Here is a 23,887-nt window from a genome sequence, read left to right as displayed (position 1 = left end):
GTGGTAGTACAATGAATGTGAATAGAACTGGTAGGTTTTTGGCATCTTTGTCCTTCTTCCCTACTCAGTTTTAAACCCTTTAAGTTTACAATACAGTAAAATTGGAGGCTGAAGCTCCCCCGCTTAGTTAAAACAATGGCTGGCTCCTGTGTCCATGCAGTGATCCCGTTACCTGTGCATTACATTTGGGTAATGTGGTGTACAGGCATCCCTCACAATATAGCATTTTTTTCCAAAATTAATAAATGATCACTGTTTTGTGGCCTATTAATATAAAAATATGAATATTTAAGCAAATTGTACATATTCTAAGCCAAAATTGTGCATTTTCGAGCCTAATAATGTCTAAATGGCCTAAGTAAATGAAGTAAAATACAATTAGCAAGCAGAAGAAGCGTTATATTTGTGATTCTAGCACTGCAGTCTACACTGAGCTTCTCTTGGAGACTCCACGTGAAGGTTCCCTGGGGAACACATTAACTGTGACACGCCTTGAGCAGTTTTATTCACATCTTATATGGCTTATTTACTCTTATTTCTAGTAAATCTGCCACCTTTTTCTTTAAATGTATGACTTTATTCTCGAAAGCTCAGATGGTGTTTTTCAATGTGGCCCTCGTAGCAACATACTGAGCGATTACCTCACTCAATATATATGTATGTATCTGCCGCAAGAGGGCAGTGTTGTGTAAAAGACTTGTAGAAGGTTTCAGGACCAGCAAAGGTCCAAACTATCACACACACAGTACAAGAGTGAAATAGGAAGTAGTAAAGTGGGAGGTGTGTGCAGTAAGTTCTTTCTTTTTTTACATCGAGTCACATGACAGCTTCTAGTGTAACCTTTTGTGTTTTCTAATCAGCAGCCAAGCAAAAAAGCATGGAGGAGAACTCATTCCTGGTGCTGGAGAACTTCATCGGTGGAAAGTTTGTCCCCTGCTCGGCTCACGTTGACTCGTATGACCCGTCCACGGGCCAGGTGTACTGCAAAGTGCCGGACAGTGGGAAGGAAGAGGTGAGGAAGACTAGATGTATTTGTATGGAAACCTTGCATATATGCTTGCCTTGCTTTGTCATTTAAGTGTCTTTTCATGTGGTAATTACACAAGATTGGTAAGAACCTTTGCACTTTGCAGAGTCCACAGGCAAGTCAATCATTAAACTCATGCCTGCTTTTTAAACTAAAACAGTACCATTTTTGAATGATTGCTCGTTTTATGAACAGGGCCACTAACTTGACCATTAGTACGCTTGCACGTATTTGTTGGCGTAAGATAAATCTAATCCTAAATTGTAAAAGTAACGCCGTTACTTTTTTCAGTAACGGGTAATCTAACTCATTTGTCTTACTGCCAGCATAACGGCGTCAGCATTTTCGACACCCCGTTACTGAAGTCGCCTAAAAATATTTTGTCGACTTCATAACTCATAACTGCGAGTGTTGCGGAGTGATAAGGGAGGGGGTGCGATAACCACATAAACAATGAGGATTGGCTAAGGTGTAGTAAGAGTGCGTCTTCCGCCAATCAGAGAACTTGGGTGGGCGGGTGTTTAGAGCACATTAACGTGCCAGGTAGTCCATGTAGCATAGCGAGAGATGGCGAGTGAGGAGGACTCCAGTGAGAAGACAGGGTTTGCCATATGGAATTACAGACACTATTTTAACCTCGTTGAGGTCAAAGGTAAAAATGTACGCGTCGAATGTACATTACGTCCCCGAAAAAAAAACTTCCACGTCTTGTGTGAGCAACTCAAGCCTACAGAAACCTAACGGTACCCGTCTTTGCTGTTCCTCCTAATGGCCAAGTGGGCGGTAGCAGGGGCGAGTAATGCAATAGTTACTTTTACTGGTAACTAGTTACTTTTGTAGAGGAGTAACTCAATTAGTAACTGTTACTTTTTTGCAGAAGTAACTATAACTAATTACTTTTTTAAAGTAACGTGCCCAACACTGGCTACAACCATGAAAACATGGCCGCCATCAGCAGGGGCGTGGGCCGGACTTGGCAATAAACTGTCCAGGAGTTTTTGAGTATTTGTCTTTGAGGATATCTGTATTACGTGGATGCTAGGCTTATTTAAAATTGCTAGGAAAGGAAAAGAAAAAAACAAGGAACTGCTAACATGTCTGTTATCTTATTTATGTCTCATTTTCACTGATTATATTTGTTCTACTGGGTAACACAAATGGAAAGGTCAGTAAAAGGACAGTAATAATCTCGAAGATTATAATAGAAGATTGTAAACAGGTTTTCTATGCCACAACTATGAAAATATTCCATTTATTAATATCGAATCATAGTTTGCTGAAATTCACTTACTGTGTTTGTTTGTTTTTTTTCTGGCAGGTCGAGGCGGCAGTGCAAGCGGCCAAGGAGGCCTTCCCGGGCTGGTCCGCTCGCAGTCCAGAGCAGAGAGCTCAGGTTCTCAACAAGCTGGCCGACCTGATCGAGGCCCATCTGGAGGAGCTTGCTCAAGCCGAGTCCAGAGACCAAGGTGTGCAGCATGTGTTCTTATTTGCAGCAGCATTTTTAAAGATTCATCTTTCTGCAGAAAATAGAAGCTAGTTGTTTTTCTACACGATTCAAATATAGTGGTAGAGGAAGACGTATAGATACATTTAGCCAGCAGATGGTGCTCTAGGTCCAACCTCCAATTTCTTCATATTTTTAGACTTTTCAGTCATTATCACAAGTGCAAAAAGAAGCTAACCGCTACATATCAAAAGTTGTACACTACAAGGTGTACCCTGCGTTGGCTACAGGGCGTTACATTGGAATGGACTGACAATTCCTTCAAAACAATTCTGATGTTCTATATGTTCCATGTGTTCCAGGTAAAACCGTGACATTTGCTCGCACGGTGGACATTCCACGGTCGGCATACAACTTCCGCTTCTTTGCATCGTCCGTGCTCCACCACACCACCGACTGCAGCCAGCTGGACCACATGGGCTGCCTAAGCTACACCATACGCTGCCCTGTGGGAGTGGGTAAGATGGCTGTGTTTATACTAGCTAGCGTATATTCCCCGTGGTTCTTATTGAATGTTGTTGTAGCTGGTCTGATCAGCCCCTGGAATCTTCCACTTTATCTCCTGACCTGGAAGATTGCACCCGCCATCGCCGTGGGCAACACGGTGGTCGCCAAACCCAGCGAGATGACCTCAGTGACTGCCTGGATGATGTGCAAGCTGATGCAGCAGGCTGGTAGGACCACACATAAAACCTTTAGGGGCTGCGTCACGTGCCCCCTTGTGTCCTGTGACAAAAAGCCCGGCTCACCCCGTCAATATTCTCCTGCTGTGTTATTGTCTCAAAGTCCAAAACGACTCCAGAGCCTTGGAAAGCGGATGACAACAGACTTATGTGCATGCTGTGTTCTCCTCCAGGTGTTCCTCCAGGTGTGGTCAACATCGTATTTGGACTGGGCTCTCGTGCGGGCGACGCCCTCGTAGGCCACCCGGACGTCCCCTTGATCTCCTTCACGGGATCGACCGCCACGGCCCGGCACATCACGGAGCGCAGCGCCCCCTACTGTAAGAAGCTGTCGCTGGAGCTCGGTGGCAAAAATCCAGCTCTCATCTTTGCTGATGCGGACCTGGACCAGTGCATCAAGACCACGGTCCGCTCCAGCTTCTCCAACCAGGTACCCAGGAAGTCATGGCAGATTGGAGGAAATGAGATTATACACGTGAAAACACATTTACTTCTACATTGATCATTAAGTTATCTAGTTAATATGCTCTATATGATTAGGTGCCACATTGGGGGAAAAAAAATTAGATTTCACTTGCCAAAGGCCAAAGGTCAGGAGTATTCAAATAAACTAAGATTGAAACTGTGCTAAGGACTCTTGTTCTTGCAACTTTACTTTTTGTTGCGACGCTTCCTTTGTCCTTCTTGCTGGCCTTGGCGGAGGTCTTCATTGTCCTTTTGTGTCTCATGGCAACTTCAATTGTCTGGCCAGGGAGAAATCTGCCTGTGCACCAGCAGGATTTACGTGGAAAGGAGCATTTACTCCACCTTCTTGGAGAAGTTTGTGGCGGCCGCCAGGAAGTGGAAGACCGGTGTGCCCTCTGACCCCGTTAACAACAACGGAGCTCTCATCAGCAAAGAACACTTGGAGAAGGTATGAAAAGGAATAACGTCAACGTGTCCTTACACATGCCGTTTCTATCGCTTTTCCTTCTTTAGGTTCGTAGCTTTGTCGCTCTGGCTAAATCGGAAGGCGCCACCGTGCACTGCGGCGAAGGCATGGACTACCCGGACCTCCCCGAGAGCAACATCAACGGCTACTTCATGGCCGCCACCGTCATCTCGGGCGTCTCCGACAGCTCCCGCGTCATGCAGGAGGAGATCTTCGGCCCCGTCACTTGTGTCAGCCCCTTCGACGGCGAGGACCAGGCGGTCGCCAAGGCCAACGGGGTGCGCTACGGGCTGGCAGCCACAGTATGGTCCCGGGACGTGGGGAAGGTCCATCGCGTGGCCGGGAGGCTTCAAACGGGCCTGGTGTGGACCAACTGCTGGCTGGTGAGAGATCTCAACCTGCCCTTTGGAGGGATGAAGAACTCTGGCGTTGGCAGGGAAGGAGGGAGGGATTCCTACCACTTCTTCACGGAGGTCAAGACCGTCACCATCAAGCAATGATGCGAGGACACACGTATAGATGAGCAGGTATGGAAAGTCATCTTTGTTTGGTAGTCCAGTAACAATTCAGTGTTCTAAATAAAGAAATCCTGCTTCAAAGTCAAATTATTTAAATGTTTATGATGCTGCTTTTGCAGAGAGGCTGGCCAAATATGGTCAGGTGGGCGTGGCTCCTCGCCCCTTTCCAACAACTTTGAGAGACTTGAGGATAAGCAGTACAGAAAATGGATGGATGAGCTGACTAAGGTAACAAAAAAAGCCATTATGAAATGTGAGCTGCAGTATCCTTTCTCGCCACTGGGGGGCGTCATTATCCCTTCTGTAATATTGCCCTGGGTAAAGTGTATTATGGATACAAATTAAAAGCTATCTGATTGGTTCCTCGGGGGAAAACAACTACTTTGCAAGAATGACACACACACACACACACAATGTGTTATGTCATTGCCAGGATGCCATCTCTCTCTGATAAGATGTCAATAAAACATTAATGCAGGCCCCACTTGTTTATTAATTATTATGAATATGATTTTAACAGGCAACAGTCCACTTATAATTAATCATGAGCATACTTTGAACATTCTCACACGTCACAAGTTTTCCTTATGTTTGTAGCCTGGGTTGCCCCTTTCGGACGGGAAATGCCGTCAGTAACGTTTGTTTAAAAGTCAGCCAATACGTAAGAAAACATTGTACTCAGATTTAGAATAAAGTTGTCCAAGCAGAAGGACAAGCTCATATTAAGAACATGGCACCTTAATGTTACATGGGGAAAAAATGAAGAAACAAAATGTCATCAAAATACTAAATCAGCCAATCATAGCTGTTCATTATTATCCCTGCTAAAATCATGAGTCCAGGACGTAAAAAGGTATCTGATACCAAGTGAATAAAGGGCCAGTATTGCCGATACTGATCATTTTACTCATTTTTCAAGGTCATTGAATGACGTTGTTGATCAGAATTGTCATCAGATTAACATTGGCTAGATCCACCCACTTCCACCATGTTCCTGAGGTCATCACATTCACACTTTAACGCCATGCATGGCATCTTGCAAGACTTGGTCAAGCATCAAGGATCAACGTTTCTTTGGTTTTTGCCACGCGTAAGTCTGAGAAGAAGAAGAAGTAGAAGAAGAATACACGCAGGAAGTGAAGCAAATGGATTCGCATCCAAACCGGCAAGACTACAGGGTCTCTGTTTTGGTCTTGGAACTCTGCACCTTTGCCTCATGTCTTTCTTATGGAGGAGTCATGAATGCTCACTTCAACTCAAAGAAGTGAGGCCAGCAGTTCTTTGGATTTCTTGTGGGGTCTTTTGTGACCTGTTGGATGAGTCATGGCTGCGCTTTTGGTGTCCTTTTGGTTGGCCGTCCACTCCTGGGAAGGTTCTCCGCTGTTCCATGTTTTCACCATTTGTGGATTATGGCTCTCACTGTGGTTTGCTGGAGTCCCAAAGCTTTTTCCTGGCTGACAGATATCAGTTCATCACTTTTCCACACAGGGCCATGTATGTTTGGATTTTTTTTTCTCCCTTAATAAAAAGCTTCATTTAAAAACTGATTTGTGTTCAGTTGTGTTGTCTTTGACTAATATTTAAATTAGTTTGATGATCTGAAACACTTGAGTGTGACAAAAATAAGAAATCGGAGCAGCACTGTACAATAAAAAAAAAAAGGTTTTATCTGTGAGTCGGCCATCTTGTCTGGGATATCGATTCAAATCACGAGTGATCTTTCTAGAGGTGTGAGAGACTTTCCGCCTTGTCACATGTGCAAAAATATTTTTTTTTCTTTTGTTACTTGCAATGTTTGGACTTGTTATCACACTTTCTCACCTAAATGTCAACAAAGTCAGTGTGGAAATGTAGGCCACATTGAATCGAGGCCACTCCAGGTTATGCCTTATCTTACTTTTTATTCTATTGAGGTAAAAGAAAATATACTTTTCTTCTACTGTTTCATTGCTGTAGAAATTACAGCAAATGAGACATAGCAAGCATCCGAGAGGTGCTGCTTGTTTTGGCCTGAGCCGATGGCACCGTCCTGGTGGTCACGTAGTGCCTGGGTGAGGCCTGTACTTCCTCCACATGAGAAGGCGATGAAAGATACCACGGGGAAAAATAGAACGTGAGGAAATGGGAAATGTGGAGTTGCTTTTCTCTCATTTGGATCCAAACTCCATCCCTGTACAGCCAAACACGTCCCCTCACAGCCTCCGAAGCCGACTCTTGGGTGGTCTTCATTTCATCACACGACATCTTTTAGAGAGAAGGGTGTGTGACAGCAAAGTGTGACATGTTGAGGGCGGGACACACACACACACACACACACACACACACACATGCATACAGTTTCACACAAAGCTCCCTGCAAGCGCTCGGGATCGCGACACATCCCACACGTAGGCCTTATTTGCTTCCAAAAGCCAGCATGTACATCACCGATGCAACACACACACTGATGAACATACCAGCGCATCCTCCCACATTTGACATTTCACACTGTCACATTTTTGACTTATTGAAAATTCAGAATAAAAAAAGTGAGAAATATTCATTCCAAACGTATTCATCAATTTCCACATCACAGTGGAACCCATAAGAAAAAAAGGCATTTGAAACATAGCAATCCCTCGTATATAGCGGTTCATTGGTCCCGAGAATTGACCGTGATAAGTGAATTATTCATTTAAGTAGAATTCCTATGTGAGAAATGTAATATTTTCATAGTTCTGGAATAAGCTGAGTTTAGTACTGGCTCCTGCTGGAACTCATTTGTAGCAACACACATGAGCACAAGTCTTCTTTATGTTTTAGATGGCTTAATTATGTCTACTTTATTGGTTAATATGGACTATAGGGGTGTTATTTCATGTCTGGAGAGCTCTAGTAATGTTAAAAAAATGTACTTAGAAGGCCTTAAACAGTTTTTCTACACTCTATGACGGTATTCCATTTATACATCAGGAATCCTACTTTGTAGCTTCTTCCTGCTAATTCTGGGACATGCTGAGGTGTAAGCGGGACGTTTATTGATGGTCCGTAGCATACTGTAGCTGAGGTCAATGATAGTAGCTCAGGGATCAGTTCAAGTACTTCCGTGAAGGTATAGTCCTAATGTCCTAATATATTGAGGGTATCTGGTGTCCAAGGTGATTTATTTATTTTCCTGGTCAGTTTCCAGACGTGTTTTGTATAATGTCATGTAATGGAAGTAGACAGGTGAAACAACAAAAAGCTCAGGTCATCTTCCCACTGTGTAAACAAGGAGGCCAAAGTGGGTCATGTGACGTTTTAGATGTTCACATCAGCCCCGTGTACCCTGGTGTGATAGTTTTAAAAACATACTGTAATGTGACAATCTAAAAATGTGGCAACCTTGGTGTGTGTGTACAGGAAGCAAGGAGGTGGCACCGGCCGGTCCAGCATCCTACTGGTCTCGGTGGTTGGACCAGATGGTTCAGTTTGGCCTCTGATTCCTCAGGCTATGGTCCAGGTCTGCACATACACACATCTAGACAAAACCTTATGTCACTGATGATGTTGTTTTCTTGTCTGGTAACTTTGTGTGACATATTTCATGCATAGCCAATGCTTCTAGTGGGATTGTGCAAGAGTACAGTCATGTACACACATGTACACACATACGCGTATATCACCTAGCAACGGAACACGTTCTTTTTAGCAAAAAGTATGAACAATTTGCTTAATTGTGCATAGATTTTGCTGAAATTAGGCATAAAATGGCCAATTTACTAAAATACAAATATAAGGCATTCTGGAGACACATTTAAAGATGTGATCTTAAATACATAAATCTTCTTAAATGTGCGTATTCTTTGACTAACAATAAGCCGCATTGTGTGTTTCCAACAAAGCCATGAAACACTAGCAGGAAATCCATGCTTTGTCGTATTCTCTGTGCTCGTTTGAACACCGCCCTGTCGTCGTCTTACAAAAGTCTGCATACATTTGTGACGACATTTGGGGAAATGGATTGAAATCACTGGCATCCCCACGGGCGTGTTAATGCGTGTCTCCGTCTTGGCCAGTGTGCACCAAGAATCCCCGGAAAGTGTCTCCCCGTGTCTCAGGAAACGTAGCGAGACGAGGGTCCATTGTTGTCACGAGATGGACCAAAGTTGTGTATGTGTGTGTGTGTGTGTGTGTGTGTGTGTGTAGGGTCAATGCACTCCTAAAATAAAACAAAATGTCGAGCATCAGCTGCTTTGGCCTTGTGCTCAATTTAATCTGTAAATATTAGATGAGGCATTCAAGGGCATCGTGGGAGAAAAGTTGACTTGTGAAATATACAGTATAATAGAAAGTATAAGTATTAAGACAAAGATCAGCTTCTCAGATAACCCGAGGGTGTGTGTGTGTGTGTTTTGCTTGCAGGCGGAGGAGAATGATGTAAACATACGGTGCTGTCATATGGGGCCCTTTTTGTGCCAGGAAGGTCAGTCACGCTTTGTGTAGCGAGTCGTGTTGTTTGCTCTTTAGTGGCCGCATTCCCGAAGGTGGTGTGTCTCCGTGCGGCCAATAGGACGTCAGGGGAACATGACAAGCCTCCATCGATAGACGGCAAACAGTTGTGTTTATTAACACGGGGGCCCACTTTCATTGATCAAGTGCATTGATGATCATCTGTGTTTTAGTACTTATTGTTTTGATGTTACCGCCATTCAAGGTCCCATTCATCTATGCATTTTCTATGTCGCTTATCCTCATTTTGGAGCCTATCTTAGCTGACTTTGGGCGAGAGGCAGAGTACACCCTGGACTGGGTGTTAAAGGTCCCGTATTACAGTATTTTCAACTATTTTAAATACGTTCCAGAGTCTAAATCAGTAATAACAATTGATTAATTTAAATAGAGGTGCCGCAATATTGTCTTGGAAGCATGTTGTCAAAAAATCGGTGACCCCGACGTGATCCAGTGAGTTTGTACAGAGAGTGTGTTTCTCCAAAAAGCGTTATTGTGCGCTTTTATCCACCTTTTACATATTCACTCTACCTATGCGCTTGCCCAACGTAATAGACGCCATATACACGTATCACATACAACAATGGAACACAAACAAGACGAGTTATCTGAACAATTTAGCTCACATTTTTACAGAACATCATGCTAGTTTTTGTCGATATGCTAAACGACCAAATGCATAGCTGACTGGTGAATATTTGGCACAGCTCCAGGCTTTGTTTTAAGATGTGTAGCAAAGCCTGGGGAAGGAGGTTTTCCCATCATGTAGTCAAACAAAATGGCAACCGCAAGTTAGGTCGCCCGTCTAAGATGTCATCAGTGGTTGCCCCCCACTCTTGTGAAGCACCATTAGGATTTTGTGCGATATAAATAACATTCGATTTGATTTGATTTTGATTTGTGAGCGTTCCCAAAGGCACGATGTGGCAGCGAGATCAACCACCGCCACCTTCCTGTTTTCAGTCGCCTCAAGAATGTGCATTTCCAATTATTTTCTGCATATAATTCGTTGGAAAATGATTGAAACATAATTTGTGGGAACCTTTTTTGGCTTTCTGGAACAAATTATTTGGATTTACATGATTTCTTAGTTGGGAAAATGTTTCAGTGAAAACACAAACAGCGTTTACCCTTTGCACTGTCCAGTGTTTTCCAGCATTATTAAATATGTTTTCACCCCCCACCCCCCCACTCCCCACCACTCTCCACCCCTCCGTTTTGATTGGTTTAAAAAAAACAACAACAAAAAGTTTCCCCAGTACTAATCTTTGTGATGTACGTGTGTTCTTTTAGATTCCAAGAGCCCCCCCCTCCCTGCCCAACGGTGACGATGATGACCATGAGCATCCCCTCCGACACTATCGACCAAAGTGGGCACTGGCGTCACTGTGGACGCTGATGAAGAGCTGTTTACTCTCTGCAGAAAGGTGAAAGGTCAGTGGGAGAGGGTCACTGTTTTGATTTGAGGAACATCTGGGCAAAGTTCACTCACGTGAGGGAGGATGCACAGACGTCACTATCACAAAGTCAAGACACACTTGTTGTACATGACAATTAAGATCAAAACAAACATTAAAAACATAAGGAAATAAATACAAATATATAATATTCATTTATAATTATATAGAATATTGAATCAAAGTACTGTATTTATTGAAATTAAAAATGGAACGGGCTGCACAGCGATCGAGTGGTTAATGCGCAGACAGGGGTTCAATTCCACCCTCAGCCATCTCTGTGTGGAGTTTGCATGTTCTCCCCGTGCATGCGTGGGTTTTCTCCGGGTACTCCGGTTTCCTCCCACATTCCAAAAACATGCTAGGTTAATTGGCGACTCCAAATTGTCCATAGGTATGAATGTGAGTGTGAATGGTTGTTTGTCTATATGTGCCCTGTGATTGGCTGGCCACTAGTCCAGGGTGTACGCCGCCGCTCGCCCGAAGACAGCTGGGATAGGCTCCAGGACCCCCTGCGACCCTCGTGAGGAAAAGCGGTAGAAAATGAATGAATATGAAATGAATGAACAGCTGTAACTACGAGAATAAAGTGAAAATATCAAGACATAAACAATTTTATGAGAATAAAAACAGTAGGTAGAGTAGTGGAGTAGTTGTCTCCATTGATCCTCCATCCTCCCATCATTACGTTGAAGTGTCCTTCGTTGAAGGTAGTGAGACCCACGTGCTCCTGGTGCTGTGTCATCAGTAGGTAAATGTGCTAACGTTGTCAAAAGTGCCTTAAAGGTAGAAAAGCGCTCTGCAAGTCAAAGTCTGTTTAGCATTTTTCAATTGCCAATATCATAGGTAGAGCGGTAGAACCTTGTGTAGATGGAGTTGTACTACAGTACGACAGCCGCCCAGAGCGATGGCTGTTTCCCGTCATCGGAAGGCCAACACTTCCTGTGCCCAGGATGAATATTTTCTTCACAAACCCCACCATCTTCCAAAAGGTCAAGTTTAATCCCCCGTTCATTGCAGTTCTTCCTTTTTTTGACCATTCAGTATGTCTCAGGAGTGCAGAGTCAGCATCCGGGAAGACGTTTGGAGTCTGTACGCAGAAGTCCATAATGTTAATGACTCACATAGTGTGCCTCAGATTAGACGCTGGAGGGTGGGTGAAGTTGGTGGGTGAAGTTTGGGGGTGAGGCCAAAGGTGGAGGAAGCCTCTGGAAATAGCTGAAATGCAGGCCAAAGCCATTGTGTGCACTGTCTTTGCTTTATTCTGCCGTGGACTCCACCCCACCTGGGCGACGCTAAAGGGACAGCAGACACTCAGGCACCACGGGGGAAGCAGACGAGTGGCTCGCTCTTATCTGAGGACGGCTATTCTTGTTTTCTACTGTATGCATGCAGGAGGGAAGAACAATAGGAGGCTTTTTGCACATCAGCAAAGCCATCCCGACACTTGTACACTTGTACATGATGCTTCCCGTGTAGTGTGGTCTTCAAAGAATTTAGAAGGAAATCCAGCATATATTTTCCCCATTATTTCAACAAGTCTCCTTCCATAGAGTACAGACGTCCCTCGTTTATCACAATTAATTGATACGTTTCCACAAAGTAGGATTCAATATCAATAAATGTCATATTTTTGTAGTTGAAGCATAAAAAACCTGTTCATGACTTTCTAAGTATGTTTTTTTTACCATTATTAGAGCCCTGTAGACATGAAATAACCCCCCTATAGTCACCTTCGCAATCCTATTATTAATAATATTAGGAATTAGATTCATAATGTTACTAGTATTACTTTAGTAGTTATTCACAAAAACAGCATTTTCCGTAATGGCGGTTGTCTCCTGGATTTAGCGCCATAGCATTTAGAACTCTTCACATTATGTTGAACACAAACAAACCGATGAATGCAGGCAAAAACAACTACCATTGATAGTTAGCCTCCAATGTATTTATTCTAAACTGATAAAGTAAGAAGCCCATAACTTACCACTTCCACACAGATTGGGAGGGACAATATTTTTTTCTGAGATACCATAACTCCATGCAGTGTAATGTAAGCTAATGTCTCATCAGTGATGCCTAGCGACCAGAATACAACACAGCCAACCACAAAACAACATTTACTAATGAATGCATTTGAGAAAAGACGTGATAGGGCGCTGTTCAGGCCGCAAAGTGGCGAGGGATAACTGCATGATACATTTGGTGCCTCTCCTACGTCCCAAAAAACACATTTTCTGGAGCATACGTTTACTTCCTGTAGCAGCTACAAAGTCGAACATGGCTGAGGTTAGCTTGATTATTTCTTTTATTATTTAGTTTTAGGGTTTAGTGTTATAACTTGCCCTCAATTCATTCATTCATTCATTTTCTATATAGACAAACACATATATAAACAATATTGCACATATAGACAAACAACCATTCACACTCTCATACCTATGGACAATTTGGAGTCGCCAATTAACCTAGCATGTTTTTGGAATGTGGGAGGAAACCGGAGTACCCGGAGAAAACCCACGTACATATGCACGGGGAGAACATGCAAACTCCACACAGAGATGGCCGAGGGTGGAATTGAACTCTAGTCTACTTGCCCTCAAAATTATTTTTTTTTATTTGACCAACGGTACTGCCGTTTGTATTGGATCCTACCTGTTTATGCCGTATCATCCAGCGTGTGGCACCTGACACCAGGTGACGTACGCTACGCCACTGATAACAGCAACACGCTGCGAGGCCACTCAAAAGTCACTTAGCAAGTTAGCGCAAGTGTAAGCTCTGCGCTATCTGATGGAAATGTCCCAGTAGCAGCAACCTGACATCATCATCATCATCATCATCGTCAGTCAGCAGGCGATACCGTCAGCATTTTTGTGTAAAAGCTGATCTCTATCGAGTAAGAAGGGAGAGCGTGGTGCATCATGCTGTCGTCATGCATGTTTAATCAGATGCACTATTTTCAAATAGTTTGGTAATGGTCATGTTTTAATTCATCTTCAACATGCACACAATCACAGCACATTCTAATAATTGTACAAAACATTTATTAAATTGACTCATTTTGCCATGGCAAGGTAAAAAAAAAAAAAAAAAAAACCCAGACGTGACAAAGCTTTTGCTCACATTTGCACACATCGCTGACCCACAATTCCAAAGAGCGATGAGACCCAGCAAGCAAGCTGCGTGGTGATGTAACTGCACCGATAGCTTTTGGCACGGACGTCCCTGTCATAAAACAAATCATTCAGAGAGGAGAGCGAGTGTAGAAAAAAAAAAAGAATTACCATGTTATATCATCTTGAATGCACGCTTTGTCATACCGAACCAATTTCCACCCGACGTAGACAGGTGATAAATAGCAAAGGAAGGAGAAAAGAAAGTTTATCTATGAGTTCATATCATGCCAACTTCCCTCTCTTCCTATATGCACTTGTATTTATATAACCACGGCTGTCTGTGTTTGAGCTGAAAGCAGTGCACAGCGACTGATTTATGGAAGTACTTCTCCATGCAGCCCGATACTGGATGATCAGACCATCATCCTGCGAGCTGCAGAAACAAATCACACTGAGGCATCGTGCAAGAATGGGAAATAGGAGAGAGGGCTCTCGGTACAGAAACATACAATACAATGGCTGTATCTAACATTGGCCTTTACTAAGGTGATGATGTTCATTGACACTCACTTTATCATGTCATTGTTTATCGGGCCGGGCGGCACGGCGGTCTAGTGGTTAGCGCACAGACCTCACAGCCACAAGACCAGGGTTCAATTCCACCCTCGCCAATCTCTGTGTGGAGTTTGCATGTTCTCCCCGTGCATGTGTGGGTTTTCTCCGGGTACTCCGGTTTCCTCCCACATTCCAAAAACATGCTAGGTTAATTGGCCACTCCAAATTGTCCATAGGTATGAATGTGAGTGTGAATGGTTGTTTGTCTATATGTGCCCTCTGATTGACTGGCCACCAGTCCAGGGTGTACCCCGCCTCTCGCCCGAAGACAGCTGGGATAGGCTCCAGCACCCCCGCGACCCTCCTGAGGAAAAGCGGTAGAAAATGAATGAATGAATGAATGTTTATAGGGCCACTTTGGGGGGAAAAAAGGACATAAAGTCATACATTTCAGAGAATAGTCATGCATTTCAGAGAAAAAAAGTTGTACATTTACAACTTTATTGTCGAAAGGTCCTGCTAACTAACCTGCTAATATACAGACAACTTTTTTTTTTCTAATTTTGCCTTTAAAGTATTAGATGAAAATGTTCCCGAATACCAGAATCAGTAATGGGAACATTGAACCAGGAAGTAATCTGGTCATGGATGGAACCACGAAGTGGCAAATTCCACCATTTTATATCAACCCATTTAAACCAGGAAGTAGCATGTTAGCTAATTAACCAAAAGACAGCCATTAATATGGCACTCATTGATTGAATTTTGCCTTTTAGGTCAAAAATGAACCATTAACTCCCACACCAGAATTTTAAAAAATGGTAGCGTTCCCCCATCTTTTGCTAATGTCTTTGAACCAGGAAGTAGCCTGCTAGCTAACATGCTGTTCTACACAACAACAAACACTATGCGGTACTGTTTACTTTTGCTTTAACCATTTTATGTGATCTATTAGGTCAAGCTTTGACTATCTGGGCTGATGAGTGCCATTCTACTTATTTTTGCATCATTGTAACTTTTATTGGATGACACAGAAGTGCAGGAGATGCTAATTTTGTTGTTTGAGAATATTAGGCATCAGAAGTACAGAAAATAGGTGATAGGTGTCACATTTACACATTGTAGCGACATCTTGCATGTTTTTGAAAACTTAGTAGTCTACTTTGGATGCAAGACTGCCTTCCCTCATGTGCCCTGTGTGTGTGTGTGTGTGTGTGTGTGTGTACTTGCAGATGTGCCACAGTCACCGAGTAGTTTTTACAGGGCTGCCAGTCTACAAGCCTGCGATGCACCCTCATTGGCTGGTGAACAGGCTTCCTCTGCCAATGAAAATGCAGCACAATTTTATGGCCCTACTGCTGATGCGTGCAATCAATTTCGGTAGGTGTGTGTATGTGGCGGCGAGGGGGGGTTGGGGGTGTCGAGCAAGCACACTGGGATTGGTCAAAGATAGTATGATGACACCGGGTGCAATGCTTTGGCCTTATTCATTATTCTGGGTGACTGCTCTTCTCTTCTCTTGCAGCCAGTTGATGGGTAAAATGCTGAGTCATGTTGCAGAGGCCAAAGAAGCAACAGTGGAAGTCAGCAAAGTTGGTCAATATGTGCATCAAACTCAGCAAGGGGGGGGGGGGGCGGCTTGCATTAAGGATAATCATACTTGTTAGGTTGTTTTTTTTTTACATTTAAAAAATTGACTTTATTAGTGCCAAATTAATCATAATTCTACTAGTGTTTTATGATGAAAATTACACCCAAACAAACATAAGTAACGCAAACTAATAAGTATAACAATCTGTATTATGATTGGATTTAATGTCAGCTATGGCTCACTGGGGTTTGGTGCAACTTGTTTCCTTGCAAATAAAAATTTAATTAGTATATTATGATTTTATTTTATTATATTGTATATAATAAATAAATAATAAATAATAAATAATAAATAATAAATAATAAATAATAAATAATAAATAATAAATAATAAATAATAAATAATAAATAATAAATAATAAATAATAAATATATAATATATAATATATAATAAATAATAAATAATAAATAATAAATAATAAATAATAAATAATAAATAATAAATAAATAATAAATAAATAAATAATACATAAATACATTTTACTTCATTTTGGAATTATATTTATTTTAATTAAATGAATGCTGAATGTGATTATATTTAAATAAATATAATACATTTCATATAAAATTCTGAATTATATTTATTGTGTTTTAATTATATTTTTAATGACTATATATTTAATACCATATATTACATAAAAATATACTGTATGTAGTATTTCATGTATATTTAAGTAATTCAAATATATGATTCTACAAATGAAATGTTTGACAAATGTTTTTGTTCTATTAATTGTTTGTCCTTGGCTCCATAACAACCAGCCTTTTTCTCTTCAAGTTGACGACAAGTGATGTTGCCAACTGTATGAAATATTCATCATGTTATCTTCCTCGAGAGAAAAAAAGTCCTGCTAACTTTACAAAGCCGTGCCTTGAGAGAGTTTGCACGCTGACCTTTGTCCGTCTTGTCATAAGCATTCTTTTTACCGCTCTCTTCTTCTGTTTAATATTCCCCGCAATGTGGCCGCGGCTTGAGCGAACGTCTTTCGGCGTTACTCAAAAAAGTATGCGTGCTCATGACGAGTCTGCCTCTTTGAAAACTCCCCGTTCAAACGTTCAGTGACATCCCTCGCTTTCTCCTCAGCAGAAGCTCTCCTCTTTTGTTCACTCTTCAAAGAAGGCAGAGCAGGAAATATACTTTGGATTTTTTTTTTTACCCCCAAAGAGGAAGCTAAGTGCGGGGTAGAACAAAGTGAACGCAAGTCCATTACCACAAATTGCTTGCTTGCTTTTTCGGTTTGTTGCCAAAGGACACAAGGAATGAAGAACCACCTGGTCATTCAATTAGAGTGGTGGACAAGGAAGCAAGAGTGGTACCCTAGGCAGGAGGCCGCATGGACAAATGGATCGCGATGCTTACAAATTGGCGTTCGATTGGCTGGCGACCAGTCCGGGCTGCCCCAAGTCAGCTGGGATAGGCTCCTACATACCCTCGTGAGGATAAGCGGCATAGGAGATGGATGGATTTTTGCTTTTATGGACCATTCAGTCCCATATAAATCAAGTGAATTATTTTCTCTGAGATCAGGTAGCAGGCAAATGGATACTTTTATTCTCAACTCTTATTTGAAATCCTCCCCATATTTATACCATGATGTATCATTTGCATTAGCGCAGTAGAGAATGGAAATGTATTGTATGTGTGTTATATAGAGAAAGCAGGCCAGGTTCCCTGTGGACTCCGACTGGGGGCTCATATCCAATGCTCTTTATACACACAGTTACCCCCCTCCCCTGCCCTCCCTTCATGTCAGATCTCCATCGCTCTCTCTTCTTTCTCTATTCATCTTTTTCTATTTTTTTCCCATGCAGCGAGCCCCCAGCACACTTTCTGCTTCTCCATCGTTCTCACTGTCTATAAAAAAAAAGACACTCTCTCCCGCAGCATCCGCGTGATGTCATCGGAATTCTTGCCTGCCGGCGAAAATAGGCGCCTTGGAAAGAGGCAGTAAAAAGAGATGAGAGGAGCGTTAAATGGTTGTTAAACAAGGTACACATACATGATAAGGTAGAGTCTACCGTATGAGCCTATTTATAATAGATGACTTCCGTTTATATTCCCGTAGGCCGCTCCTGCCGCTCCTGCCGCTCCTGCCGCTCCTCAAGGCAAGTATCACCCTCTGTTGTTTGGGAATGTCTGTCAAATTCTCCTTTATACAAATTTATCTGTTTTGTCTCTTTATGACCGCACCACCCACCCCCATCCCGGCTGTTTCCGAAATGCTGAAGGCGGGCCGCGGTTGCTCATCGTTGTGGCGCCAGACAGGAAGCAGCTGCCCGCGGTTCAGGAAGTAGACAATGAAGGACAAAGCGGGCTTCAGGCATCAACGACAAGACAATATGTGAGCCGAGGTCAGTGCGGAAACCATATAAATATACTTTACTACGGTTAGCGTGTAGCATTACGGCTAAAGAGAGAAACTAGCATATCCGCAAAGGTAATGTACTTTAATTGCGAAATCATATGCAGTAACCACTAGAAAATGGTGTCTAACTTTATGTATTTGTGGCTACAAGTAGCACTTAGCATGGGTTGTATCGAGGGATGCTCCTATTGATCAGCCAAAGAGTATCAGACAATTTCCGTTAAAAACACATGACATGGTATATGCCGATAAAAGCCATTCAAAGCCGATCACAGAAACCGATCGTCGTGCATGGCAACACAGACATGACATGAATGTGCTGTGTCACGCAGGGTTGACAACACATGAGACAAAGACACTGTAGGACTGACAAAAGGGTCTCACTCCATTCACGCCGTTGTTCTACGGACCATATAATATGGCAATATATTGAGGCCGGCTAAATTATCCAGCTAATTTTCATTTATTGTGTGATGAATTCATGCATTTATTATCGTCCCAAGCCTCCCAATGCCCACAAGACATTTTTTTTTCTTGAATGACAAATCTCCTTTTAATCTCATGAGATCTTGTGACACCTGGAGTAAACGCACATCTTTTGTTTTGTTTTTTTATTTTGCAAAGCACTAAAAAAAAGGTTTATTTCAGTTGTAAATCTGATTAAAAAGACCATACCCGTCAATTTTAGCTTTAGGCACATTTACAGGGTGTACACTATGTTTGAAATGACACGTAATAATCACTTGCAAATATATATATAATATATGTCATAGTAATGCATGTGCAATAAAATAATACAGTTTTATAATAATTTTACTCCCCTAGTCAATTAAAAAAAAACATACTGACTAAAACAAACAGTAGTACTAGTACTTCTCTAGCCTGTCATTACCATATATGATCCTATTTGTCATCACAGCATGTGTGCTGGGCCCCCCCATTAAAGGACAAAGCTAAACAATGAGTTCGTAGCCCCAAAGCGAGCGATCAGGGCAGAGAAAGGGAAATGATTGGCATGCCGCAGGACAAAAGCATCGTCTGTAAATAGTGCAGCTCCTGCAGACTTCCTTATCGCCGTGGCATCGCTTGGGTTTTTGCCTCTGATGTCTCCGCTTCCCATTGTTCCTGGAGAGGCTGGAATCTCACAGCTGGTACAATGGGACTGACAGTGCAGGGGGACGCGGGGCAGAGTTCATATTGACCATATATAGTTGGATGGACGACTAGCCCTGTTGACTTTTTTTGCACTTTGTGGCCAAAACATTGGAACCCTTTTTTTTTTTCCTGCCATCACTTCCAATGGAATTCATGCAAGCAACATCCAATCAGAATCCTGAACAAAGTCATTTTTGACTATTTATCATGTTGCGTATTCCAATATTTCATAATGTATGTTTGTAATAGACTAACATGAAATAAAATAAATACAGATGGACGATAATTATTGGACCAATAATTTTTGTTATGAAAGAATTATGACGCCAATAAATCCAATAATCGATAAAACGCGTCAGGGCGCCTTATATTCCTCATAGCTTCCCTTCAACTCACTTGTAAACAAACATTCACTTTCAAAGACATTTTGCATCCTTGTACCAAATCCAGCACACAAAAAAAACCTTATCAGCCACCTGAAACGGCAGCGCTGCGACTTTTGAAAAGTGCAAAAAAGGTTTGCCAGAGACCTCCGTGGCGTCACATCGGCTACTCGGAGCGTGTGCTCGAATACATTGCACTTTGCCGGGCCACAGCAGGTGGCTCCCTCCACTCTATAAATAATAATAATAAAAGTCTATAACAGAATAGCGGTGCAAGAACTGTGTAAGAAGCATACACTGTGATACACTGAGGAGATAGCGTCTTTCCCATTTTGCAAATTTTTTCAGTAACATACATTATAGTGGGCGGCACGGCGGTCTAGTGGTTAGTGCGCAGACCTCACAGCTAGGAGACTAGGGTTCAATTCCACCCTCGAGTTTGCATGTTCTCCCTGTGCATGCGTGGGTTTTCTCCGGGTACTCCGGTTTCCTCCCACATTCCAAAAACATGCTAGGTTAATTGGACACTCCAAATTGTCCATAGGTATGAATGTGAGTGTGAATGGTTGTTTGTCTATATGTGCCCTGTGATTGGCAGGTGACCAGTCCAGGGTGTACCCCGCCTCTCGCAGCTGGGATAGGCTCCAGCACCCACGCAACCCTCATTAGGATAAGCGGTAGAAAATGAACAAATGAATGAATGAATGAATACATTATAGTTTGCATTCGATATTAACCAATAATACAATTTCAAAAAGACCTCTGGTTCTACCTTACAGTTTGAGTCAATTCTTTCTTTACAAAGAGTGAGGAGCATCAATCAGTGAAGTACAGTATTAGCCGAGCATCATGATGAGACGAAATGATAAAATGCCCTTCACTCTACGTCCCCAGTGACTCCTATTCACTTGTTTGGCTTCCAGCCTCCCAGGCTCATTCCTGTCAGTCACCCATTGAAGACTGTATCACTGAAAAGGTCACACGGGAGTGCGACGGAGCCGATGATTGAACGGGAGACAAGAAAGAAAGAGAGCATGGGACATAAGTATGCAGATAATAAAAAAAACAAAAAAGGTCGTCCACCTTGACTTCGCCATCACATGACACCTCACCACCCCACATTCTTGGCTTGTGCAACATTTGGCTTGACGAGAACAGAATGTGTCCACATTCCGACCTTCTCTATCCAGGTATGTAGCGCTAAGACAAGCCCTCAAGCAAACTTCCTTCCTTTGTGCCGTTGCATGATGGAGAGATTCTGTTCAAGAAAACTGGAGATAAACAGATAAACAGGAACGTCACAAGATACGTGGTGCAAATACCTGATATAGTGGCATCTGATTATATAATGTTACAGGATAATAATACTCATAGCAGTATATTTATTGTAGTTTTTTGGTGCTGTGTATCATCCTATGAGGGTGTATTGACAAAATAATGACATATCTGTAAAGCCCTTATCTTGGCCGTTAATATGAGGTATTACTCTATATGGTTTGTTGTAACTGTGTAATTTTTCTAATTATTGAGCCTGTGGCTATTACGTCAGACGGTCCACTTCCGACTGAGGTCCGTTGCCAACAAAACATTCCAGCTGGGCAGCTATCTACCTCGTATGTGTCCACCACCAACTCTGAAGACAAGTAGAAGTTTGTTGTGTTTGACATGTTTGATATCTTTTTGATGTAGGAATACAAAGTACACATATTCTCCAGAATCAGGCACGTGCGGGGTACTGTGGGCTCCTCTGGATCACCACACGCTACTGCCTCCCACGCAGCACACACACACACACACACACACACACTGGCGCTAGACACGTGTTTGAGAGAGTGTGTGTAGCTCATTAGGCGACGATAGATCCAGGCAGATTAAGTTTAGGCCTTCACGTGAACGTACACAAAAGCACATTTCCATATTCACACAAACAGAATGCTTGGGCGTCACCCACAATGATCACTTGTCATACGCTGTTGTCACGGTGAATTAATGTTGTTTACTTAGGAAAGGGAACACATGCAGGTGGCAGCCCCGTCAGTCATCCACAAAAAGACAACCACACGATGCTTGGGATTATTCACACTCGACAAAAGCTGTCTGTTTGTGTAGCGGCGCAGCATGTGCACCTCTGCTTGAGCGAATCCCGTGTGGGGAAATTAATGGTAGCACGTGCTAAAAAAAAAAAAACCCAACAGTTACTATTCCCAGCCTTAGAGGGAGGAATATGCTTATGGAGTCAGGAGTTAGCTCAGTGGGAGTGAACTGAATGTTTAGTTTGGACTGACAAAACTTAGCATGATAGCATTTTACTCATTTAACAGCTAACGTCGCTATTTTTAACCTTGGCTTGTACAGGGAGAACATCTAAAGAATATTGAACAAACAAAAAGAACATTTAATTTTGTTTATGACATAGCATCAAGGTTAGCATGATATCACTTTACCGTTTTAGCAGATATCTTGGCTATTTTTAAACCTTGGAGTGTACATACTCATCAAAACTGGCTCAAAAACTGTTGAAAATATCTCACAAATGTTTAACTAATAGACTTTAAAGTGACTGAAAAACATTTATGTGTGACTAATTTTGACTGACAATACCATGTTAGCATGCTACCAATGTTAGCATTTTTTGGACAAGTGTCACGGGTTCTAGCTTGTATGGCTGCGTGGATGTACATTGGTAGACTTCACTCCCTGACACCTTAAGAGTCACGCTGGACATAAAGTTGACAGTTTTAGCACAGTTAGCATGACAGCTAGTCCTCTCGACTCTATTTCGTCAGAACTTGGGTGCAGCGCAAGCGGGTTACACTAGTTTAGCAGCTAGCTCAGCTGTTCCCAAACAAGATGGACTGGACTGCATAGTGGTTCATAAAGTGTTAGATTTTTCTAAAGGGTATTTTAGAAAACAACCACATATGGCATGATGGTTAGCATTTTGCTTGTTGAACCACTAGCTTAGTTGTTTGTTTCTAACCTTGATTGGTTGTTTAGATTGTATAGTAGCAGCTGAAAATGGTGTCAAAATAATAATTCAACTACGTATGCGACATGTTAACATTTTGCTATTACAATAGCTAGCTCAATACTATTGTGTTTGCATTTTAACTTAGCTGTTTCTACCATTGATGGACTGTTTTTTTATTTTTAAAGTGAAGCATTTATCTTTCCTACAAAATACTCCCGAGTTAGGGGTCACAGCGCCACCTGTTGCTGTGGCCTTCACCTGGTGGCCTTCACCTGGTGGCCTGCACAGGCGTTTTGATGTGGACCAAATAGTTAGAGTCTTTGTTTCCACCAGAGATTAGTGTCTCTATAAACTGGCATGTGAAGGATTAATTCCTTCCAGAGGTCTTGTTGAGTTTACCATCCAAACATGCCCAGTGGAGCTCATTAGCAGAGTGAGACAGCCAGTCTAAATCACAGCCTGACCATCACTGCAGCTCAGAAGAGCCCCGCTTGGCTTTCTATTAAAAGTTCTCAAACGTCTTCCCTTGCGCTCCCTGCATATTTGCAGGTAAATAATAAGCTCGGCATGCATGTTAACAGCGGCCCCCACGTGGCAAGTCGCGGCTGGAGGTTTGTTTTGAAGGGTGTGTGTATGTACGTGTGATACTTTATTGCTTAGGAGATTTATCCCTAGTTGAATTTCGCAGTGCCGTGAACCATTTAAGCAACAGTCCTATGAATTATTTATTGCACTTTTGAATTCTGAGTAGCGGCAGAGCATCTTTGGCTTGAGATCCCAGAATAATTTATGGCGCCGCGGAGCTGCTGGCTATATTTGAGTTGTTGTCAGAATAGAGAAGCTTTTAGCTCCATGAAGAGATGGTTTCAATGAATAGCGTACAAATGCTTGGAGCCAATGCAGCCTTTTTCTATTGCTGGCTAGCTGGGTCATCTGTTATATGATGTCTATGTCATGACTCGAGTCGGCTAAATTTTAGATAAACATGCAGTGTCATGTTATGGAAAAATACCCTTTCTTAGCCTTACTGCTTTTATTTCTTAACTTTAAACTCTGAGTGCATAGGAACCTATTCCATTTGAAGCTAGCCTAAACTAT

General features: G+C 42.3%; 2 protein-coding genes and 1 long non-coding RNA gene across 6 annotated transcripts in view; all 3 read left to right on the top strand.

Moving 5' to 3' along the window:
- Positions 1–658: 658 nt before the first annotated feature.
- Positions 659–5,144, top strand: aldh8a1 (aldehyde dehydrogenase 8 family, member A1). 4 transcript variants are annotated; one of them, XM_058056732.2, is made up of 9 exons: positions 659–789; positions 861–1,012; positions 2,346–2,493; positions 2,834–2,989; positions 3,056–3,205; positions 3,388–3,644; positions 3,966–4,127; positions 4,193–4,672; positions 4,783–5,144. In XM_058056732.2, the coding sequence occupies exons 2-8, from the start codon at positions 878–880 to the stop codon at positions 4,643–4,645; spliced, it is 1,461 nt and encodes a 486-aa protein (XP_057912715.2). In that variant the 5' UTR covers positions 659–789; positions 861–877; the 3' UTR covers positions 4,646–4,672; positions 4,783–5,144. The 4 variants fall into 4 exon arrangements, with proteins under 4 accessions (XP_057912715.2, XP_057912717.2, XP_057912718.2 ...); XM_058056734.2 differs by having other exon boundaries at positions 672–780; XM_058056735.2 differs by having other exon boundaries at positions 694–780; positions 864–1,012.
- Positions 5,145–7,844: 2,700 nt separating this feature from the next.
- On the top strand, positions 7,845–18,016 carry LOC144902133 (uncharacterized). The gene is made up of 7 exons (XR_013630419.1): positions 7,845–8,144; positions 9,047–9,107; positions 10,427–10,567; positions 15,497–15,644; positions 15,790–15,856; positions 17,800–17,904; positions 17,981–18,016. It is a non-coding gene; the product is annotated as an uncharacterized LOC144902133 (long non-coding RNA).
- Positions 18,017–18,131: 115 nt separating this feature from the next.
- Positions 18,132–23,887, top strand: part of sgk1 (serum/glucocorticoid regulated kinase 1) — a 40,252-nt gene continuing 34,496 nt past the window's right edge. The window contains exon 1 of the mRNA XM_058056721.2: positions 18,132–18,266. The gene's annotated coding sequence lies outside the window, so the exon portion shown is untranslated. The remainder of the gene's footprint in view (positions 18,267–23,887) is intronic.

The sequence above is a fragment of the Doryrhamphus excisus genome, linkage group LG19 (assembly GCF_037039965.1).
Source record: "Doryrhamphus excisus strain RoL-2023G ecotype Guam linkage group LG19, RoL_Dexc_Guam_v1.1, whole genome shotgun sequence".
Classification (NCBI taxonomy): Eukaryota; Metazoa; Chordata; class Actinopteri; order Syngnathiformes; family Syngnathidae; genus Doryrhamphus; species Doryrhamphus excisus.
Note: the sequence above shows the minus strand (reverse complement) of the source record. Positions and strands in the feature narration are given on the sequence as shown.

Bases quoted from the DNA above. Each gene is read 5' to 3' on its own strand.
- aldh8a1 (XM_058056732.2), top strand. From the start codon at position 878: ATGGAGGAGAACTCATTCCTGGTGCTGGAGAACTTCATCGGTGGAAAG. The intron at 3,645-3,965 runs GTACCCAGGAAG...TTGTCTGGCCAG, and splicing joins GCTCCAGCTTCTCCAACCAG to GGAGAAATCTGCCTGTGCAC. The intron at 4,128-4,192 runs GTATGAAAAGGA...TTCCTTCTTTAG, and splicing joins GCAAAGAACACTTGGAGAAG to GTTCGTAGCTTTGTCGCTCT.